At 50.9% G+C, this 19,708-nt stretch overlaps 1 protein-coding gene across 2 annotated transcripts in view; it reads right to left on the reverse strand.

Moving 5' to 3' along the window:
• Positions 1-7,234: 7,234 nt before the first annotated feature.
• The window catches only part of Adamts14 (ADAM metallopeptidase with thrombospondin type 1 motif, 14), a 76,810-nt gene continuing 64,336 nt past the window's right edge, over positions 7,235-19,708 (reverse strand). Inside the window, exons 16-22 of one of the 2 annotated variants that reach the window (NM_001389237.1) lie at positions 17,467-17,630; positions 15,335-15,503; positions 14,809-14,941; positions 12,649-12,856; positions 11,138-11,267; positions 10,307-10,417; positions 7,235-9,043 (exon numbers count right to left, since the gene is read on the reverse strand). In NM_001389237.1, the coding sequence (NP_001376166.1) occupies positions 8,562-9,043; positions 10,307-10,417; positions 11,138-11,267; positions 12,649-12,856; positions 14,809-14,941; positions 15,335-15,503; positions 17,467-17,630 (1,397 nt within the window). In that variant the 3' untranslated portion in view covers positions 7,235-8,561. Of the gene's footprint in view, positions 9,044-10,306; positions 10,418-11,137; positions 11,268-12,648; positions 12,857-14,808; positions 14,942-15,334; positions 15,504-17,466; positions 17,631-19,708 lie in introns of those variants that run through there. The other variant, XM_039098764.2, reaches the window with a different exon arrangement.

Here is a 19,708-nt window from a genome sequence, read left to right on the forward strand (position 1 = left end):
ATGCTTCCTGCCATGATAGTATTGGATCAAATGTCTGAAACTGTAAGCCAGACCCAATGAAATGTTTTCCTTCGTAAGAGTTGCCTTGGTCATGGTGTCTCTTCACAGTAATAGAACAGTGATGTAAGACAGAAGGGTACCCCTCCATCGTGAGACTGTCCTTCCCTCCATCTCTTTACGTCTTGCAGAAGTGAGACTCTTTCTTGTCTTTGTCTTGCCTGTATGAAAAACTACCACACAGATACCTTGGATTAGGTAGTTCATAGACAACTGAAGTTTGTTTTACCTTCTAAAAGAGGAAAAGTCCAAGGTCAAGGCTCTGTAGGTAAGGACCTGTCATTCTTGGATGAGGACCTTCTCTATGCCCTTGCATGGCACAATGGGAAGACAGACTCCCCTCAAGCCCTTTTGGAAGGGCACCTAATCACTACTTATTCAAGAAGTGAAAACCCCCATGAGCCAATTCCTTGTATAGGCCTGTTTTTTCAAGTTGAGACAGGACTCTCCATTTAGCCCCATTCAGACTGGTTTTGAACTTAGTCTTCTTGGTTCAGCCTCTCTAGTGCTGGGATTGCAAATATAAGCCATCGCCCCTGGCCAGGTCCCAATTTCTTAACACTGTGAGTCACCCTGGGGACAGTGTTTAACACTATCACCTTTCTGGAATCTGGGGGTGGGGGGGGGTCGACCAACCATAGCACCCACAAAACAGTAAGTCCCCAGACCCTTATTGTTGACTGCTGGAGACCGCCCTCCGGTTTTCTGTGTCTGAGTGTGGAGCAGTTCCTAGGCATCTCCTACTAGAATTCTCTTCACCTTTCTGTATCAGATTTGTTTTTCTTGGCGTAACTTCAAGAAGTCTGACATGTTGTGACCTGTGTCACAGTCTCTTGCAACCTCTGTTTTTATTGATGTAGCTCTGAAGCTCTCCAGCCTAGACCATCCAGCTTCATCAACAACCTGAGCCCCACCAAGGGTTTGTTTGTAGTGAAGGGGACATAATGCTGTCACTGGCCTTATCCTAGACAAAATAAACTACAGCTGGCACGAAGTTTTCTTGAGTTCCTCAGGGTGTATTGTTACGGGTGTCTTAGTTAGTAGGGTTTTACTGCTGTGAACAGGCACCATGACCAAGGCAAGTCTTATAAAGGATGACATTTCATTGGGGCGGGGCGGATTTATAGGTTCGAAGGTTCAGTCCATCATCAAGGTGGGGGCATGGCAGCATCTAGGCAGCCAAAATGCAGGAGCTGAGAGTTCTGTATCTTCATTTGAAGGCTCTAGGAGAATACTGACCTCCAGGCAGCTAGGATGAGTGTATTAAAGCCCACGCCTACAGTGACACACCTCTTCCAACAAGACCACACCTCCAACCAGGCCACACGTTCTAATAGTGCCACTCCCTGGGCCGAGCACCTATAAACCATCACATGGGGTAAATCCTGGTCACTGTGGATTCTCCCTTATTTCGGTCCAGAGGATCAGTCTACCAGTGGCTACCCTGCTTTAGTCCTGAGGGTAAAGAGCATTCTGACCGCAAAATGCCAACGGTGTTTGTTAGGTAGGAGTGTGTGGTAGAGGTGGTGCTCACTGCAACCAAGAAGCAGGGAGAGGGACAAGTATCTGGGACAAGATCTAGCCTCTGAACCACAACCCTGTTGACACCTCCCTCCAGCTGGTCCCCATCTCTGAAAGTTCCCACCATGGCCCAGCAGCAACCGGACTCCATCAATGGTTAATCTTGAAGGAGGGGCCTCCTGTAATTTAAGCACCGGAAGTTGGGTTTAGCCATTTGGAAGGAGAGAGAGTCCAGGACGACCACTCCTCCTCTCCCAAGATTTGCATAAAGCCAGGCTCTGGCCAGTCATTTGGCATAGGCTCGACTGATGGGGAAGATAAGTGTGTGATCTGCACTGGGCCAAGCACACGCTGACCTTGGGAAGATTTTGTGCTGGCCCCTGAACACCGAAGGATTCTGTCTGTCCTTAGTCATCTAGTCCATGGAGACAAAGGGCTCAGCCCACTCGAGCCATCAAAGTACTGGAAGTGTTTCCATGTCGTCGTGGCACACACCTTTAATCTCAGCATCTTAAAGGCAGGGGCAGGTGGATCTCTTGACTTGGAGGCCAACCTGGTCTACAGAGTGAATTCCAGGACAGCCAGGGGTGCACAGAGAAACTCTGTCTTAAACACCAACAACAAAATCCGTGTCAACTTATTTTATTTCTCACATAAAACTTACCATTTTTGTCATGTTTAAGTGCCTGGCTCAGGAGCATCAGGAATGTTCCAACTACTGTAGTATCTACCTCATCCTTTCCCAGGGCAGCAGCTCTTGCAAAGCCTCTATTGCTGTTACATAGGAACGCTCCTTCTATCCTCCAAGACACTTTTGGCTCTCGCTCTATTTTGTTTATGTGTGTTTGGCTGCTCTAGAAGCCCCATGTAGAGCATTTTTTCCTGACTGGCTTATTGCATGTAACAGTTCATACATATAGCATGTCAGGATTTCTTATCTTTTTGAAGGCTAAATAGTATTCTGCTGTTTCAATAGATCACATTTGTTGGGTTGGTGTTAGTACTGGTGTGTGTGTGTGTGTGTGTGTGTGTGTGTGTCTGTCTGTCTGTCTCTCCACCCCCAGGTGTGTGTGTGTGTGTGTGTGTGTGTGTGTGTGTGTGTGGGTGGGTGTGTGTGTGTGGGTGTGTGTGATTGGAATCAAAGGCAGCCCTTCACTTGCTAAGAAAGTACTCTACTACTGAGCTAATTCCCTGTCCTGCCCCCATGCCCTACTGTTGATGTATTTATCACTTGATACATGATGTTAAGTGGGTCCCGTTTCTGCTTGCTGCATACTATGATTCTCTGGTGACAAGCATGACAGAAGTACAAAAGATTTCTGGGCCACATCTCAACAGAAGAACCCAGAACTAACCTAAAGATGTAGAGCTAGAGAGAAGGTTCTAGAATTAGATCCTTTATCATCGGAGTTCTGGTCTCAGGTCGGGATGGGAGTCCTTCCTAAATTTGGACCATGCCCATCCCTACACACACACATACATACACACACACACACAATGGATTTTGTTACAACCATTTATCACCTATTTTTTTCTATCCTTAATATTTCTTTCCATTCACCCATTTTATTCCTAGATATAATTTCGTTCCAAGCAGTGGTCTCTCTGCTTTGTGGTTTTGGTGTGTTGTTTGTACAAATTTCTCTCATACGTGAAAATGAATTCTGGGGCCGGCAAGGTAGCTTGGTGGGTAAGGGCACTTGCTGTCAGGCCTGATGACCAGAGTCAGATTCCCCAGGGAGGCCTACATGGTAGAAAGGGAATCAGGCTCCTTGCAAGTTCTCTCACAACTACACCATAGCACGCCTGTCCCCAATCATTCTGGTGTGAGCATGCACATGTGTGCGCACACATGCACACACACACACATGCACAGAGAGAGAGAGAGAGAGAGAGAGAGAGAGAGAGAGAGAGAGAGAGAGAATAAAATGTAACAAATGCTTTAAAAATAAAGTGGGGAGGGTGGGAAGAGAGACAAGGTCTAGAAGGGCTTGGGGTAAGGGGAAGAGTATGAAATACAAAATGTAAAGTAAATAAACACATAGTCTAAAAAATAAAAATAAATAAATACAGGGTTTCTCTGCACCACGCAAGTTCATATATTCTGATACCAGAACATTCCGATCCCACCTTGGGGGTGCTGATTAGAAGAGATGGAGAACGTTACGAGGAAGACAACTCTGTGCACACACATAGGAATGTTCCCGCTCCTGGCTTCCCTGTCCCACTCCACTTGCTCAACCGCCAGGCCTTTCCCCAATCCACTGCACTAGATAAAAACAAGGACCTCAATGGTGGGAAGTTCATCCCATAGACTGGCCTTGAACTTTTGATCCTTCTGTTCCCATGGCTGGGATTACCATCATGTACCACCAACTCTTCACCTTCAACTCTTAAATGTCTCATTCACACAGAACTTTCAAGAGGTAGATACATTTGTTGCAACTAGATAAGGGCCTTACAGAAATAACCTGTGGTTTGAGGAGACGGTTGACTGACTTGGGTTTCGATACTAACTAGGCACAGCAGTGTATACCTCTAGCCGCAGCACTGCTATGTGGAGAAGGGAGATGGGTGGGAGACTCCCTGGAGGCTCTTGGACTGGCTATCCTGGTACACAACGTGGTAGATAATAAGGGACCCTGTCTCAGACCAGACGGAAGGCTAGGACTGTCGCCTGGGGTTGTCTTCTGACCTCCAAACACAAGCGTGTAAGAACTGCAGGGATTTTTAGCATGAGAACTTAGATAATTAAGATAATCCATCTTAAGTGCTAAACATGATCCTGGATTTGTTGTTTTTTTTTTTTTTTTCAGAGCTGGGGACCGAACCCAGGGCCTTGCGCTTCCTAGGTAAGCGCTCTACCACTGAGCTAAATCCCCAGCCCCATGATCCTGGATTTAATGGACCTAGTGACCCATGCTTCTAATCGGCACACAGATCTAAAAGCAGCTGAGGTCCAGACAGGGCTGTAGGGTGTGTTTGGAGCGTGTACCGCAGAGCTGAGTCTGCTCTGGACACTATGGGAACACCCGGTTCTTGTTGTCGGCAAAAGCTCTCAGACAGCACCGCCTGGTTTTCATGGTTTGTCTGGAGTTCAAGACCCTGAACGCCCAGTTCCACTGCAGGCTCTGGCTGCCCACTCTGGAGTACTCAACCCCTCTATCACCCCGTGCTCAATGCAGGAACCTCCAGGCTGGGAAAAGATCCCGCAGCCTGGTGAGTCTTTCTTTATCTGTTTTGTATTTTGTAGTAGCTAAGCCCGAGGGAAGAAAAGCTTTGCCCATAGTCACTGCACAGGAAGCTTAATCACACACACACACACACACACAGACACACACACACACACACACACACACAGACACACACACACACAGACACACGGACACACACACAGACACACACACACAGACACAGACAGACAAACACACAGAGACACACAGACACACACACACAGACACACACACACACACATAGACACACGGACACACACACAGACACACACAGACACAGACAGACAAACACACAGAGACACACAGACACACACAGACACACACAGACACACACAGACACAGACACACACACACACACACACACACACACACACACACACACACACACACACACACACACACACACACACACACACGGGGGTGGGGGGGGCTTTTTGTAACCGCCCATTTTTCCAGGTGTGCTGTTTTTAAGGTGGTCCAAATAATTAAGCGTGCTGTCCCATCTCTCTGAGGAAGGGTCTCAGGTATCCCAGACTGGTCTCGAACTATATAGCAGCAGACGACCTTAAATTTTGGTTCCTCTAGATCCCAGCTCCCAAAGTCCTGGGATTGCAGACCTGCCACCAAGTCTGGTTTACTTGACTCAGCAAATGGAGCACTGGCCTTCCTGCACACTAGATGCACCCATTTGCTTTCCTGATACTTGTATAAAACATTGACCAAAAGCAACTTGGGAATGAAAGGATTTGTTTGGCTTACATGTTCCAATCAATAGACTCCATGGGGTCTCAAGTAAGAGGCAGGGACTCAAGTAAGAGCAAAGGCAGGAACCATGGGGGAAAGCACTTTTCAGTGCTTGTGTTCAGCTTGCTTTTTTATACTATCCAGAACTGTCTGCACGGCAGGTAGAACTGGCTACATCGGTCTGGGCCTTCTATCAATCATTAATCAAGAAATTGAGCCCACAGACATGCCCACAGGCCAATATGACAGAGACAATTCTTTTTTCCCCAGATATATCTAGGCTTGTGTCGAGCTGACAGAAACTTATTAGCACACTACCATCTGAGCCATAGCCCCAGCACACCCATTATTTAGACTGTGCAGATAGGCTCAGGGACCCCAGGGATGCTGGACAGTGAGGACTGCTTGGAGAAGCCTTATGCCCAGGATGTGCCCCGGAGGTCCCTTGGGCTTGTTTCTGGACCTCTCTTCTTTGATGGAGGTACTGAAGCTCTGTTTCCATATGCCTTGCTTCTCCCTAGATGCTGATTGGAGTGTCTAGGAAATGTTCCCAATGATGTATAACATTTTAGACAGGCCCATTGGCCACTGCCCAGAGTAATGCAGGGTAAAAGTTTGGTGATGGACTAGTAATGTCTGCTATGGGCACAAGCTGGGGACACGTACTCTGTGTGTGCCCAAGTCTGGAGTGTGTTCAATAAGCCAGACCACTGCCAGAGCTAAGGCTCTAACAGCCTAGGTTGGTCCTCTGAGGTATGCACTCCTGGGCCCATGTGGCTGTCTAGAGAGGCAGCTCCCTGGAGCAGGCAGTCTGTCAAGGGGTAGAGATGGAGCTTGGTTGTAAAGCCTGCACTGTCCACACTGGCATGGAAAATGCCTGCAGATTGGAAGAAAAGAGGCATGTGTTCTAGTTGAGGTTGGTGGGGGGGTGGGATTGTATAGTCTTAGCCAGAGTCCTAAAAATGTCAGAGAATAGCTAGTGTAGTAATAAATGATTGATGTCTGACATAGACACAAAGCAAGACATGAATTGATTCACCTTTCAAGCCCTCCCAACCGCAGCCCCCTTCTCTCTTAGCTGTGGGTCCCAGGGTCTCAGAAATGCAAAGCAATCATTCTACCAATAGGAGGTGGGGCAGGCTGATTCTCTCCCTCCCTCGCCTCTGCAGGGCTGGGGACCAAGGGACCCTTGTATGCTAGGCAAGCACTCTATCGAATGAGCCACTCTCTCCAGCCCAATGGACCAGTACTTTAAAATGACAGTGAGTTCACATTTGCTCTTCTTGTCCAGTAAGATGCACCGCAACCCTTCCTCCTGCTCCGCACCCAGATTCTGCCTGGATCCCTCCGGGAGAAAACTCTGTCACCACCTTCCAAAGAAACTACCCTTGCAGGGTTGCAAAGCTCTCATCATATTTCTCTTTCTGTGAGCCCCAAAACTACCATCCGGTCATCTCCACCCTTGGGGTGGTAACTTGCCCAAAGCCATTCAGGTCTTTGGTGGCCCTTCCTTGTTTGTTCCCACCTGCAATCACCTTACAACTGCTGGGCCCAGTTCTTAGAGTGCTGGTTACACTGTCCCACTGTCCCCATCCTCCCAAACAGAAACACACACACACACACACACACACACACACACACACAATCACTTTTGGGGTCTAAAACAAAACACCAAGGGCAATACTAATAAATAGGTAACATTTTAAAAATCAGAATCTTCAGGCCGGTCCACACATGACTTGACTCCGGGTAGCCCCAGCCACCTGTAAAGCGGGAAGCGGGAGTGGGAGGAGCATGCAGAGTTCCCAGCATCCCTGCTCCCCACGGAGCTTCCAGGTCAGCGACTTTCCTTCCTCCAGTTGAGGAAGGCAGAGAGACAAGCACCTCCGCCACTGACCCTCAAAATGAGGATCTAGGCAATTTCCTGAGAGCCTTAAGACCGTGGAAGCTTCTCTATGCACCCTCCCTGCCCTAACCTGGGAGCAACAGCAGCTGGCATCCTGCCCAGACCTTCCGCACGGTCCAGCTGAGTGGATTCTCTAGTCGTTGGCTATGTGACCCACCTGACTGACCTTCTAAGCACCACACATTTGGGCCCAGCTTAAGTCATAAGGGAAGAACCAACCCCACCCCTAACTCCACCAGGAGTAAGCGTCAGCAGAGAGTGATGGCTAAGGGGGACAGTCTTGGAGGTGACATCTCTCCAGTGGCCACCTTTCAAGCTGGACCTCCTGCAAGCCTGAGTGATGGCTGAAGTCACCGTTCCTCGTCCAACCAGGGATCAAGCCCCAGCTTGGAAACTTCTGGATGTTGAAGCTGTGTATCCGGGCCTCTTCCTCTGGTGGTTTGGGTGTGACACTGGGAGGCCAGCCTGTTACCTAGAGTCACCAGCAGTGACATCTACAGAGTGGGCCACAAAAGTGACCCTATGACTGGCAAAGGTGAACTGATTTCTGCCGGGGATTAGCAGCCCTCAGCTGACAAGAACCAGGCCTGAGAAGAACTCTCCCCTGCCCAACCCTGCAGCTGTGAAGCCTCACCTCTGCGTCCATCCCAGACCCTTCCCATGTCTGCTTTGTGTGTGGCCCTACCTCCTGAGCCCTTCTTTGTTTTGGGGGTATGTGTGTGTGGCTGTTCAGGCCTCCCTGGTAGTCAGAAGTCACGAACAAGCAAGAACCTCTGACAGGCCCCTGCCTGAGATTCAGCCTTGTCAGGCCCAGTGGCTGTGGGATGGGGCATTACTGAGCCTAGAAGGACGAATCGTAGAAAACTCTTGGAAGTGGAGCCCCGGCTCTGCTGGCTGAGGTATTTCTGGTTAGGGCAGTCCCTGATCTCCCTTTCCCCACAACCCTGTCATGGGAGTAAAGAGTGTCACAGCCCCAAACAGAACTAGAGGGCAAATAATTTAAAAGGGAACCTGTGATACTTCCTGTCCCGTGCTTGAGTCCTCTGATCTAGGATCACTGGGACCCCACGCAGAGTGTCAACATGACCAGAGGGACGGGTTCATGTCACTGGGGAGGTTGTGGGAAGGCTGGTGCCTGAATGTCCTGGTTCCTCCCTGGACTGTCCTTGACCCTCAGAGGTTGGCACAGCTGTTTGGGTCCGGCCCCAAGGTGGGCCCTGTGGGGTGGCGGGAGAATTGCTCTCAGAGGCTTTAGGGCTTAGCATCTGGGGGGTGACCAGATGCTGAGTTACTGAGGAGATCCTGTCCACCGCCCCTGAGAGCTGTGTGGGCTGGCTTTGCCGATGATCTTCCAGTCTGGTTGGCCCCCTTGTAGATTCCATGTCCTCCTGGGTGGCCGTGGGTTCTGGCAAGAGACTCCCAGGGGTGGAGAAGGTGGGTAGTGAGGCCAGGCTGGCATTGGAGCTCGAGGCCTTCTTTATGCAAGACTCACAACACAGCCGGAGGTAGCCAGGGATGGTGCAGTAACGGTCCAGCACTTCCATCCGGCAGAAGACGGATCTGTCTCCCACACAGGGCTCCACTGTACATACACGAAGGCAGAGGGGTGCCCATCAGGAGGGGACATCTTTCCTCCTCCTGTCCCAGCTGGAATCACTACATAGCTTATTCCAGTCAGGGAAGAGAGACTAAACTGCACCCCAAGCCCAAACACAGGATCAGCATCATTAGAACCTTGGTGGTGAAGCCAATTGTCAAGCTCCATGCAGACCTCCTGGGCCAGAACCGCTAGGGGGAGCAGAACGGTTTTAAAGAACCCTCAACAGCTTCCGGTGTTTAGGGAGAGCTATATAACTGTCTGGTTCACCCGAATACTCAGCTATGCTGGTCTTCACCGAGGAATCTCTGCCTGGGGAGTGTGGGCTAGGGCCTAGACATTGAGGAAAGTCTAGATTCAACCAAGAATAAGAACCCTGCTCTAGGAAGAAGATGGAGCCCCTGATTCTCCTAGCTACCCAGTCACCCCTGCAGCTAAGGCTCAGTGAGCTCCCCTGTAACCAGCAGATCAACATTCAGCCACTTGCTGGGGTGCAGGTGGATCATCCCCCCAGGCGAATGCCCGGGACAGCTAGGATGGAGAGCAGGCTCTGGAGCAGAGACAATGGAACCAATGGTCGCTAGACGGTGCCAAAGTGCCAGAGCCAGAATCAGACTCCCAGTTTCTACTTTGAGGAGAAGCTGAGAGGTCAAAGGGTTGCATGAGGTCACATCCTGTAACTAGAATGAGGGTCTCGTCTTTCTGCACATTATCTTGCTAGGCAGTTGGAGGGAAGGCTCTGATAGCTAGGGAGTGTATCATAGCAGGTTCAGAGAGGCATGAATGGAGAGACCACAGGATGAATCGATTGCTACCCCTGTGATGAGCTCAACACAGCAGCAGGGGACACTGGTTTACTCCCATGGCTCATTCTCTCAGCTGCTCTGGGAAAGCAGCTCCTGTCTATGACTGTGGTTCCCCAAAGTGTGGAAGCGTGATGAGAATTCAGAGCTCTGGGGCATGCTTTATAGATAAAACAGGACACCCTCACAACAGTGGGATAGTACCTTGTCACTAAACATGGCAATGTCCCTTCAGCAGAAGAAGCCTATGTGATTTCTTTTTAGTCTGTATCAGGTTTGGCCAATAACACCAAACTTAGGAGCAGAGCTCTTGGGACCAAATGGGTCATTCATACTCTCTGAGGCCACCCAGATAGGTAGGCACCATGTCTGTTCCATTGCTGTGCTCCAAACCCCGGGATGCCTGAAAGGTTGAGGGAGGGGAGGGGCCCGTGACCATACTTACTTGTTGAGATCCTGTTCATGGGAGTCAGGGGCCTGGATTGGGGTTCCCAGGGTCCCATTTTAGTCACAGGGTCCTGGACCTCTGCATTCACTGTAGAGTTCTGGAGATCTCCTGTGAACAGAGACACAGATTTATTATATATGGGAGAGCATACCTTATCCAGAATGCTTGGGACCAGAAGCACTCCCACTTTCTTTGCCCTGCAATCTGGAATATTTGCATAGACTTAATGAGGACTTTTGGAGGTGAGGCCCAGATCTAATGCTGGGGTGTACCTGTTTCTTTTTTCATTTATTTGCATTTTGTCCTCTGTGTGTGTGTGTGTGTGTGTGTGTGTGTGTGTGTGTACACCAGTGTGCGTATGTGTGTCTCAGAGCATCTGCGGAGGTCAGAGGACAGCTTGGAGGAGCCAGTTCTCTTGGTTTGGCAGCAAGTGCCTTTATCCACTGAGCCGTCTAGATGGCCCCCTTGGTTTCTTATGCCCAAAGTATTCAGGTAGTTTTGTATGATGTTTTAAATGATTTGGGAACTGAAATGAGGTTTGTATATGAGAATGTAAGAGTCTTGAAAGGTCTTTTTCTCTTGTCTAGAATGCTGGCTAACTGGGTAGTGATATTTCCATCACAACCTATCCTCTGCAGTCCGGAATGGAATCTCCCCCCATCCATGGCAGCGTGCAAGCACCCCAGAAGTTCTGGATTAGAAAGCATTTTGGATTTTGGATTAGGGATGCTCAGCCAGTCTTTGGAATTTCAAAGGGCCAGGAACCGTGCTGCTGCATGGTCACAGTTAGAGGAATGAATGGCTGGGCCTCCGATCCTGGCTGCTCACCTCCACAGGCTGGCTGGCTGCAGATCCGCACGGTGTCCGGCTTGACCCCCTCACATGGCCCGAGGGCACTGGAGCTGTTCCTGCACACGACCTGCCGTTGCTGGATGCCTTTTCCACAGGTGGCAGAGCACTGTGGGAGAGGAAAGCCAAAAGCCAGAATGCCAGGGGCAGAGCAGTTAGGAGAGAGGGGGAGAAGGAGAGGGAAAGAGAGAGGGGGAAGAAGGGGGTCAGTGAACTCAGGGGCCAAAGGAGTACCAAGAAGTCTGCTGTGTTTCCACTCAATCAGATTTGGCAGAGCTCGTAATCTCACCAGGGGATCTGCCACTGTCAGGTTCTTCTGAAACAGTGTGAAGAGCACTGTCCGAGCTTGGCGCCCCCTAGAGCATTCCACAGTTTGAACTGTGTCTCAGATGAGGACTTCCGGGGAGGGGGCATTCCACCGGCTGCCTCCCGTGTTCAGTTTCCACTGTAGGCTCAATTCTCAACTATTTTATGTTCCTCCCTGGCAGGCCCCTCTGTTCTGACCCTACCTGCCTGGGGCTTGCAGGAGCCTGGGTGGGGACACTTGCTGACACACTGGCTCAGTTTCCAGATTCTGTAAATCAGGAGAGCTTGGGACCCGCAATAAAGTTGGCGCTCCTTCCCAGAGGTGTCACTCAAGGACAGGAAGCAAACTGACTTCTATGTGCACGGTTATCACAAGCCAGCCACACACTGTCCTCATAGTGACACACCCCCATCTGTGATAAATAGACTGGCCAGCACTGGGGTGGCAGGGCAGGGTCCCCGAGAAAGCCCTATCGTATCACATAACTGGGTCACTTCTAAGCACTGCCTGCAGCCTCTCCTAGCAGGACTGGAAAGAATTTGTGCTGGGGCATGTGACCATTGATCAAGACACAGTGTCACAGAACCGAAGGGAAGCAGGGGACACATGATCATCCTCCTTTGTGCTTGCTGCATCCCCTGTGACTTCTGCAGGTCCAGCTTGGGGTATGTAACATCTGTCACTGGCCTGTTTGTCTTGTTCCCTCACTGGACTGAAAGCTCCATCAGGGTGAGCATCCTGCCTACCCAGTGACACTGGGCTTCCCAGCCTTCCTTAAATAACATCTGGCATACAGTCATTGCTCAGTGAATTTTTTCTGGAACACAAGAATTTGCCTTAATTTGCTCCTCTGTGACATGGGGGCAACACAGCTTAAAGGAGATGAGAAAGGGGGGAGGAGGCTAGTGAAGACCCATCATGCATAGCGCGCTTAAGGGCTGCTCTCTTTCTTTTTTTTTTTTTTTTTTTTTTTTGGTTCTTTTTTTCGGAGCTGGGGACCGAACCCAGGGCCTTGCGCTTCCTAGGTAAGTGCTCTACCACTGAGCTAAATCCCCAGCCGCTCTCTTTCTTTCTTTCTTAGAAATGTCAGCCCTCGGATGCACTATTACCTCCTCAGACTCCTCCCCTACCCATGCCCATTTCTGTACCACGTGCTTCCACCCACTCTATGACAACTACTCACCTGGGACCAGGCTCCAGTCCGCCACTGGGCTGGGCAGGGCACACGGAGGCATGGCCTCTTGGCCTCTGGCCGGTTACCTAGGCAAGCCTTGGCTGGCATGGCCTTATGGGTGCCGTTGGAGAGAGGCAGCAGGCACTGCACCCCCCTGGTCTGCAGCCCCAGCTTCCCACAGCTCCGGCTGCAGGCACCCCACTCTTCTGTCACCCACCTGGAGACAGACAGGACAGAGGCAGAGGGAGATGGGACCATGGGGACACATCCCCTTGGGGCTGCATCCCACCCACCAGAGAAGGCACATGCTTCAGAATGCTGCTGCCTGGCTAGCTGGCTTCTGGAAGATCACTAGTCTCTCTTGCTGTTTCCTTGGGTAAGGGAAAGGTAGCTATTAAAACGACCCCTCAAATGTCTCCACCAAGCCTCAGTTTCCCCATGTTTACATTGGGATTGCTTTAGAACCCATAGAGTTCAGAGCTACCATATGCAGGAACCTTCTGGATGCTGAGGCTCAGGGGTGCTCCCAAACTCATGCAAGCCACACTTCTTGTAGATGTCCTCTCAGCTGGGGACCAGAGTACTATTAAGACTGCTCTCAGCACTCAAGGACTTCAGCACCTACAGCCCTATAGTGTGTGTGTGTGTGTGGGGGGAGTGTCCTGCAAACTTCTCAGTAACCAGTGCCAGGGATGTGTTAGGCTACAGCCAAAGCATCCAGGGGTAGAGAGAGAGAAGGGAGCCCCAACTCCGTGTCTTTTCGCTAACTGTAGTGGGAGGCACATTCTCAAAGTCAACCCTTTCCTTTAAAAACAAAAACAAACAAATCTTGCCAGGTGTGGTGGTGTATGCCTGTAACCTCAGCACTTGGGAGGCTGAAGCAGGAGGATGGCTGAGAGGGGACAGCTGGCCTGGGTTGTGGGGTTTGTTACACACACACACACACACACACACACACACACACACACACACACACCAGAAATGAGGCAGAGAGAGGCAGAAAGAAAGAGAGAGAGAGAGAGAGAGAGAGAGAGAGAGAGAGAGAGAGAGAGAGAAGTAGGGGCCGGCCATGAGCATGTAGAGAGAGGGGGGGAAAGGGAACTGGGGTAGGGAGAGGGGGAGAGGACAGAGTGGGAACAGGAAAGCAAGAGCAAGAGAGAACAGAGGGGGCAAGCAGCCCCTTTTACAGTGAGTCAGGCATACTTGGCTGTTGCTAGGTAACTGTGGGGCGGAGGCTAGACAAAATGCTAGCAGTGGAGGGGGAGAGGAAGAAAAGGAGGAGAGGAAGAGAAAGGGATGGGGCGGTGGAGGAGAAGAAAGAACTGGCCTCTAGCAAGCCCTAAGGTTGGCTGGAGAATAACCCAGCCAGGATCTTAGACAGTCCTGCATGCACGCCTCATGATCACAAGTTGTAGGCAGTCCCATGAGTGCGGGCTGAAGCACAGAGGGGACGACACTGTCGTTGCCTGGTTGTGCCCCAGAAGATCACAGTAGACTACCGCTAACTGTCAATTCCTGCCCTAGCCCCTGATTACATGTCCAGCCATGGAGATCCCCAGCCAGAGGGGACTCTCTGGGAAGCAAGAATGTGGTGAGGACCCTTTGCAGTTCCTACCAAGCAGCTACCCCCACATCTCTGGGAGACCCTGGGCAGCTGAGGGGGATTGATCTTGAGTTCTCAAGCCCAGCTCGAACCTCTCCCTTTAGATTCTTGAATAATCCTAAGGACAAGACCTTGGGCTCTGAAAAGCCTGCTTCTCGGGCCAGGGAATGGTAACCAGGGATTAGATGATACTGAAGGCTGAACTCCCAGTGACGAAATAGAGAGAGAGAGAAGGAGGTAGATCTTATTCTTGCCTAGAGATATGAGTCTCCTGCCTCACCAGCAGAAAGCCCAGGCCCTATCTGTGAAAGAAGGCAGGCTGGGGCAAACCTGGTGGCACCATCCTTTTTCTGGCCGTATGGGTTGGCAATGCAGAAACCCAACAAGGATGGCTGGCCATGAACGGTAGCCACAGTGCCTCTTGTGGGCTGTGGTCTATCCCTGGAAGACCTGGGGCTGCAGGCTTTGGCATGAGGAAGCGCTAGGGTAGCGACCCTAGCTACTTTTCCTTGTGGGCCAGGGTGGAGAGAGGCAGGGGCCAGACTTTGCTCCCCTGAAACACTCACGTGGGCTGGGGACACGGGTGCTGGTTGCAACGCCGTCGAATAGCCTTGGGCCTCTTTTTATGGTCACACAGGTGCCGCTGCACCATGTGGTGGTCCCTGCGGTGCCGGCAGCCGTATTTAGTGAACTGGATTCCTGCGAAGGTCAGGCTTTTGTGGGCCAGCTCCAGGCCTCCTGGTCTCAGGGTGACTTTTTTAGAGAGCCTTCTTTCTAGAAGGCAACTTTCCTTTCTCTCAGTTTGTACCCCAGCCCTCTGTCCTGGCCAAGTAACTTTCTACAGGACTCCTCCCTCTGCTACCAGTGGAGAAATGGCTTTGGGCAGCGGCTGAAGAGACAGCCTGCCCTACAGCCTGCTCTCGAAAGCAAGCCCCAGCTTTTCTCAATGCCTTGCTCAGAACTGCTTGTAGGCATGGGAGATGCTCGAGGACAAACTGATACACTTCTTTCAGACTCCTACCCAGTCTCCAGTCCATTCTACCTCACCTCCGCCACTCCCCATAAGAACCGTAGGACCACAATAGCCAATACCTCCTCCACAGGCCTTGCTGCAGGGAGACCAGCTCTTGAGAGCCCACTCATAGCTGTCCATCTCTTCCAGGAGCACATTATTGCTCCCAATGAGGGGCAGCAGGTCCTCGTGGATGACATACTTGTAGGCCAGGCTACCTCGGGGTTTACCCTCAGCCGGGGGGAGAACCTGGAAGGGGAGACACAAAGGAGGCAGCACAAGATCAGAGGTGGAAGTAGGGTCAGCAGCGGGTCCAAGGAAAGAAGCTGCTGTCCACAGCTGCCAGATGGGGTTCCAAATTGTGCTTTAAGATTCGATCCATACTGTGCAATTCTCCCTATTAAAATGTGTGATCCAGGGGTTGGGGATTTGGCTCAGTGGTAGAGCGCTTGCCAAGGAAGCGCAAGGCCCTGGGTTTGGTCCCCAGCTCCGAAAAAAAAAAGAACCAAAAAAAAAAAATGTGTGATCCAGTACCTAGCTGGGGCAGGTGGGACATTCACAAACTCCCATTCCACAGACTAAGCACTCGCTATGTCTGTACCAAGCCTACAGCAGCCAACACCAGGCCCATGAGTCGTTCTCTCTCCCACACACCTATATTCAAAGGAGGGTGATGCCCAATGGCTGGAGTCTTAGGGTATCCAAACTGTCTGGCTTCAACTCGGCTGCCGGTGAATGACCTCTTTAATCTTTCCTCTTCCCCCTCCTCCTCTCCACTTCTTGGGTCTCATATTGCCCATGTTGTTCTTGAATTTACTATGTAGACCAGGGTGACTTTGAACTTCTGATCACAGGTATGAACCTCCATGCTCGGTATGTGGTACTGAGAGTGGAGCCAGGGGCTTCACACACACGAGGCAACCATTCTACTAAATGAGCTACATCTCCATCCTCCTCTTTCTCTCTTTTCTCCTCCTCCTCCTCTTCTTCCTCTTCCTCCTCCCCTTCCTCCTCCCCATCATCTTCTTCTTCTCCTTCTCCTCCTCTCCCTCCTCTTCCTCCTCCCCCTCCTCCTCCTCCTTCTTCTTCACGATTCATATAGCCCACCTCAAGTGGTGTGTACCCTCATGCCTGGTTATTTTTACTTCTTTAATCTTTTCCTTTAAATTACACTTATTACTTGGGGCAGGACTGGGGAAGGGACGCATGCCACAGCATGAGTGTAGAGGTCGGAGGACAAGCTGAAGGAACAGATTTTCTCCCCACACCATGCGAACTCTGGTCATTGAATTCAGGTCATCAGGTCTGGCGTTGACACCAAGTGCCCTGGATGAGAAGCCGTATCGATGGCCTCTCCTACTTCTGGATAGTGTCCCTTAACCAACAAATGTTTCTGGCATTGACCATGTCTCGTTTCTTTTGCTCCTTATCTTGTTACTGAAGAGTGGAAGGTCATGAGAAGTTGCCCATTTCCTTCCAAAAGTGACAGGCCATCATATTTACATTTAGGTCGTGGGTCGACTGATTCACTCGCCTACAGCACAGTGGAGAAACCCTACTTCAGCCTTTTACATGTATGTATTCTGTTGTCCCAGCATCTTTTGTTGAGACTGCTTGCTCTCCCTTAAACAGCCTTGGTACCCTGAGCAAACATCAGCTGGCCCCAGACGTGGGCGATCACAAATATAAGGTGAGTGGAAAGTCCGTGCCAGATAAAAGTTTCACATCGACACCAGCAGCCTCTGGAACACCGCTCACCAGTGATGCCAACACTGGATGCAGAGCCATCAGCTCAGGCTGAGGACATGCTGACAGAGCTTTTGTAGCCCAATCTGCTGGATTACCAACCCCTGCTCCTTGAGCCCAGGCACAGCAAAGGGTGAATGGGCAGCAATGGACCCCAACGAGGGTAATGGCCCTGCCCCTTTCTCAGAAGCTGGCACTGCCATGATCTCTTCATTACAGCTGCCTTAAAGCATCCGAACCACCTTAGGCCTCACAATGTTATCGTGTTGCAATGCATGTGGATGCTGAGGGATGCTGTGAGGACGGGGGAGGGCTCCCCCACCAGACCCCATTTCCCACCCCAAGTAAAGGAGGAAAAAGCTGCTGCAGTTGCCCCCAACACACCAGGGAAAGGCCATTTTAAAATGTACTGACCAAATAGCAGGCACAAGGGACAGGGAAGGCTACTTCAGGCAAGGAGGCTCACCAGGACGGCGATGGCTTCAGGCAAGGGTCCGTTGGTCTTGAGGCTATCCTTGGTGTCCTCCGCTGCGTGCTCCCATTCCAGGCCCAGCGCAGTGAATGTCCTGCTAGAGGCCTCCTTGCCCTTGGGGTTGAGGATGAAGCTTCCAGTCACCTGATTCTTCACCGCTGGCCAGAACAGAGGGACAGAGATTTCTCTCTATAGGGGCCCATGACTCTGACACTCAAGGCCTTTCCAGGGGACCCCTCCTCATGTTCCTTGTCTCTTTGTCCCCTTGAGCTCTCCCATCAGGGCTATCCAGGAGCCCTCTGCAAACCAGTCCTGCCTCTGGGCTCAGATGCACACCCCTGATTCTGCACCAGCCCCTCTTCTTCGGCACTGACTAATGGCCACCCACAGTTATGGCTCAGTTTAACTTCTTTCAGGAAACCTCCTTTAATTGCCCTCAGAGATGCTGCTGTCCCTGTAGGATCTATAGCAACACACGGAGCACAGGAGAGCAAGCCTTGTAAGGAAGTGACTTAGCCCCTGTGTAGCCTGTTCAACCTCTATAACACGAGACTGATTACTGTAGCCAGCACACAGGGTTGCTCATCCAGGTAGATCTTACAATAATCCCCAACACACATGCGCGCACACACACACACACACACACACACACACACACACACACACACAAATGAATGCATGCACACATACATACGTGCACATACACACTTATCACAATACATACAAACGTGCACACACATGCATGCTCGTGCACACATACATGCACGCTCATCAAACACACACATACACACGCGCACGCACACACACACACACACACACACACGCACACACACACATCCCAAGGCAATGAAAGGGAAGGAACTCATGTATGTAATAACCAACTATATACATTGCTGAAGCTATGTACATGAGCATACATACGTGCATGCACACACACACACACATACACACAACTATATACATTACTGAGATTACAGATGCCTGTTGCTTTCAGTAGCCTGCCATTTAGGAGCCCTGACTGGCACAGAGAAGATTTAAAGAATGCCTGTAAGGTCAGACATGATGGTACATGCCTATTCTTCCAGTAATTGGGAGGCCAGGGTAGGAGGATTCCCTGAAAGTTCTGGCCAGCCTACGCTGTTTAGTGAAACCCTCTCAATGTTCTCACCCAGAAAGGGTTGAAGATATGGCTCAGTGGCAGAGCACCTGCCTAGCATGTGCAAGGTCCCAGGTTCGATCCTCAATAAAACTTTCGTGCTCAGCTCTTTAAGGTTCTTGTGGGAGAGTGATGGGCAGTTTATTACTGAGGAAGGTGGGGATTATTGAAGTGCAGACTCTGGTCACAGCGTTGGCTGCCCTGGAAGCCATGAAGGCTGGGGAGAAGCAGCAGCATGGGACTCCGTCCTAGGAGAGGGTGGAGACCTAGGGTGTCAGGGAAAGAAGCCCTCGAAGTCCCCATCATCTAAGGGAGCGATGTAAACACACTGCCCTCATGCCCTGCTGTTAGTGCTTACATTCTGCAGTATCCTAAGGGGCACGGCGAGCACTGATGCGTTCAGAGGCTCACTGGGCGGGAGCAGGCACTCAGCCTGGACACGCACTGGGCTGCAGCTGGGCCAGGTCCCAGGATAGTGACCACAGGTAGGGCAAAGGCAACCTGGAGTGCCACCACCCCACCCGCACCTCCTGCCCACCCAGGCCCTGATGCATCTCCCAGCCCCAGACCACTGAGGGTAAGGCTGAGCTGCCCTTGAGGCCAGGTCAAGGTTCAAATCACCTCATTGACCTTAACCACTTACACAGCTCACTGCAGCCATGGTGGCAGCCACCTGGCTGTCCGTCCCACATCCCAGAAGGGGGAAGACAAATGGGACCCTGTAATACAGACCCAGGAAGTTAACAGCTCTTGATCATCAACTAACTACCTAGCCATTCTGTACCCTCAGTCTCCTCAGATACAAAATCTAGATAACAATATCCTTCAAAGGTTGTCATGGAGATTATGGGACAACAGATGAAAACTTGGTTTGAGTTTGGTCAGAAACTTGGCATTCATTACTAGAATGGCTAACCACCCTGGGCTGCTGCAGAGGGCTCATATCCTGACTGGCACCACGCATGCTCTTGTTTCCATGCAACTCACACATGCACACACATGCACACACAGATGTGAGTTATTGCTTGCTCTCTCACCCACACAGGTTGCACACTATGGTGGTTTGAAGACAAATGGCCT

This window comes from Rattus norvegicus, chromosome 20, assembly GCF_036323735.1.
Source record: "Rattus norvegicus strain BN/NHsdMcwi chromosome 20, GRCr8, whole genome shotgun sequence".
Lineage (NCBI taxonomy): Eukaryota > Metazoa > Chordata > Mammalia > Rodentia > Muridae > Rattus > Rattus norvegicus.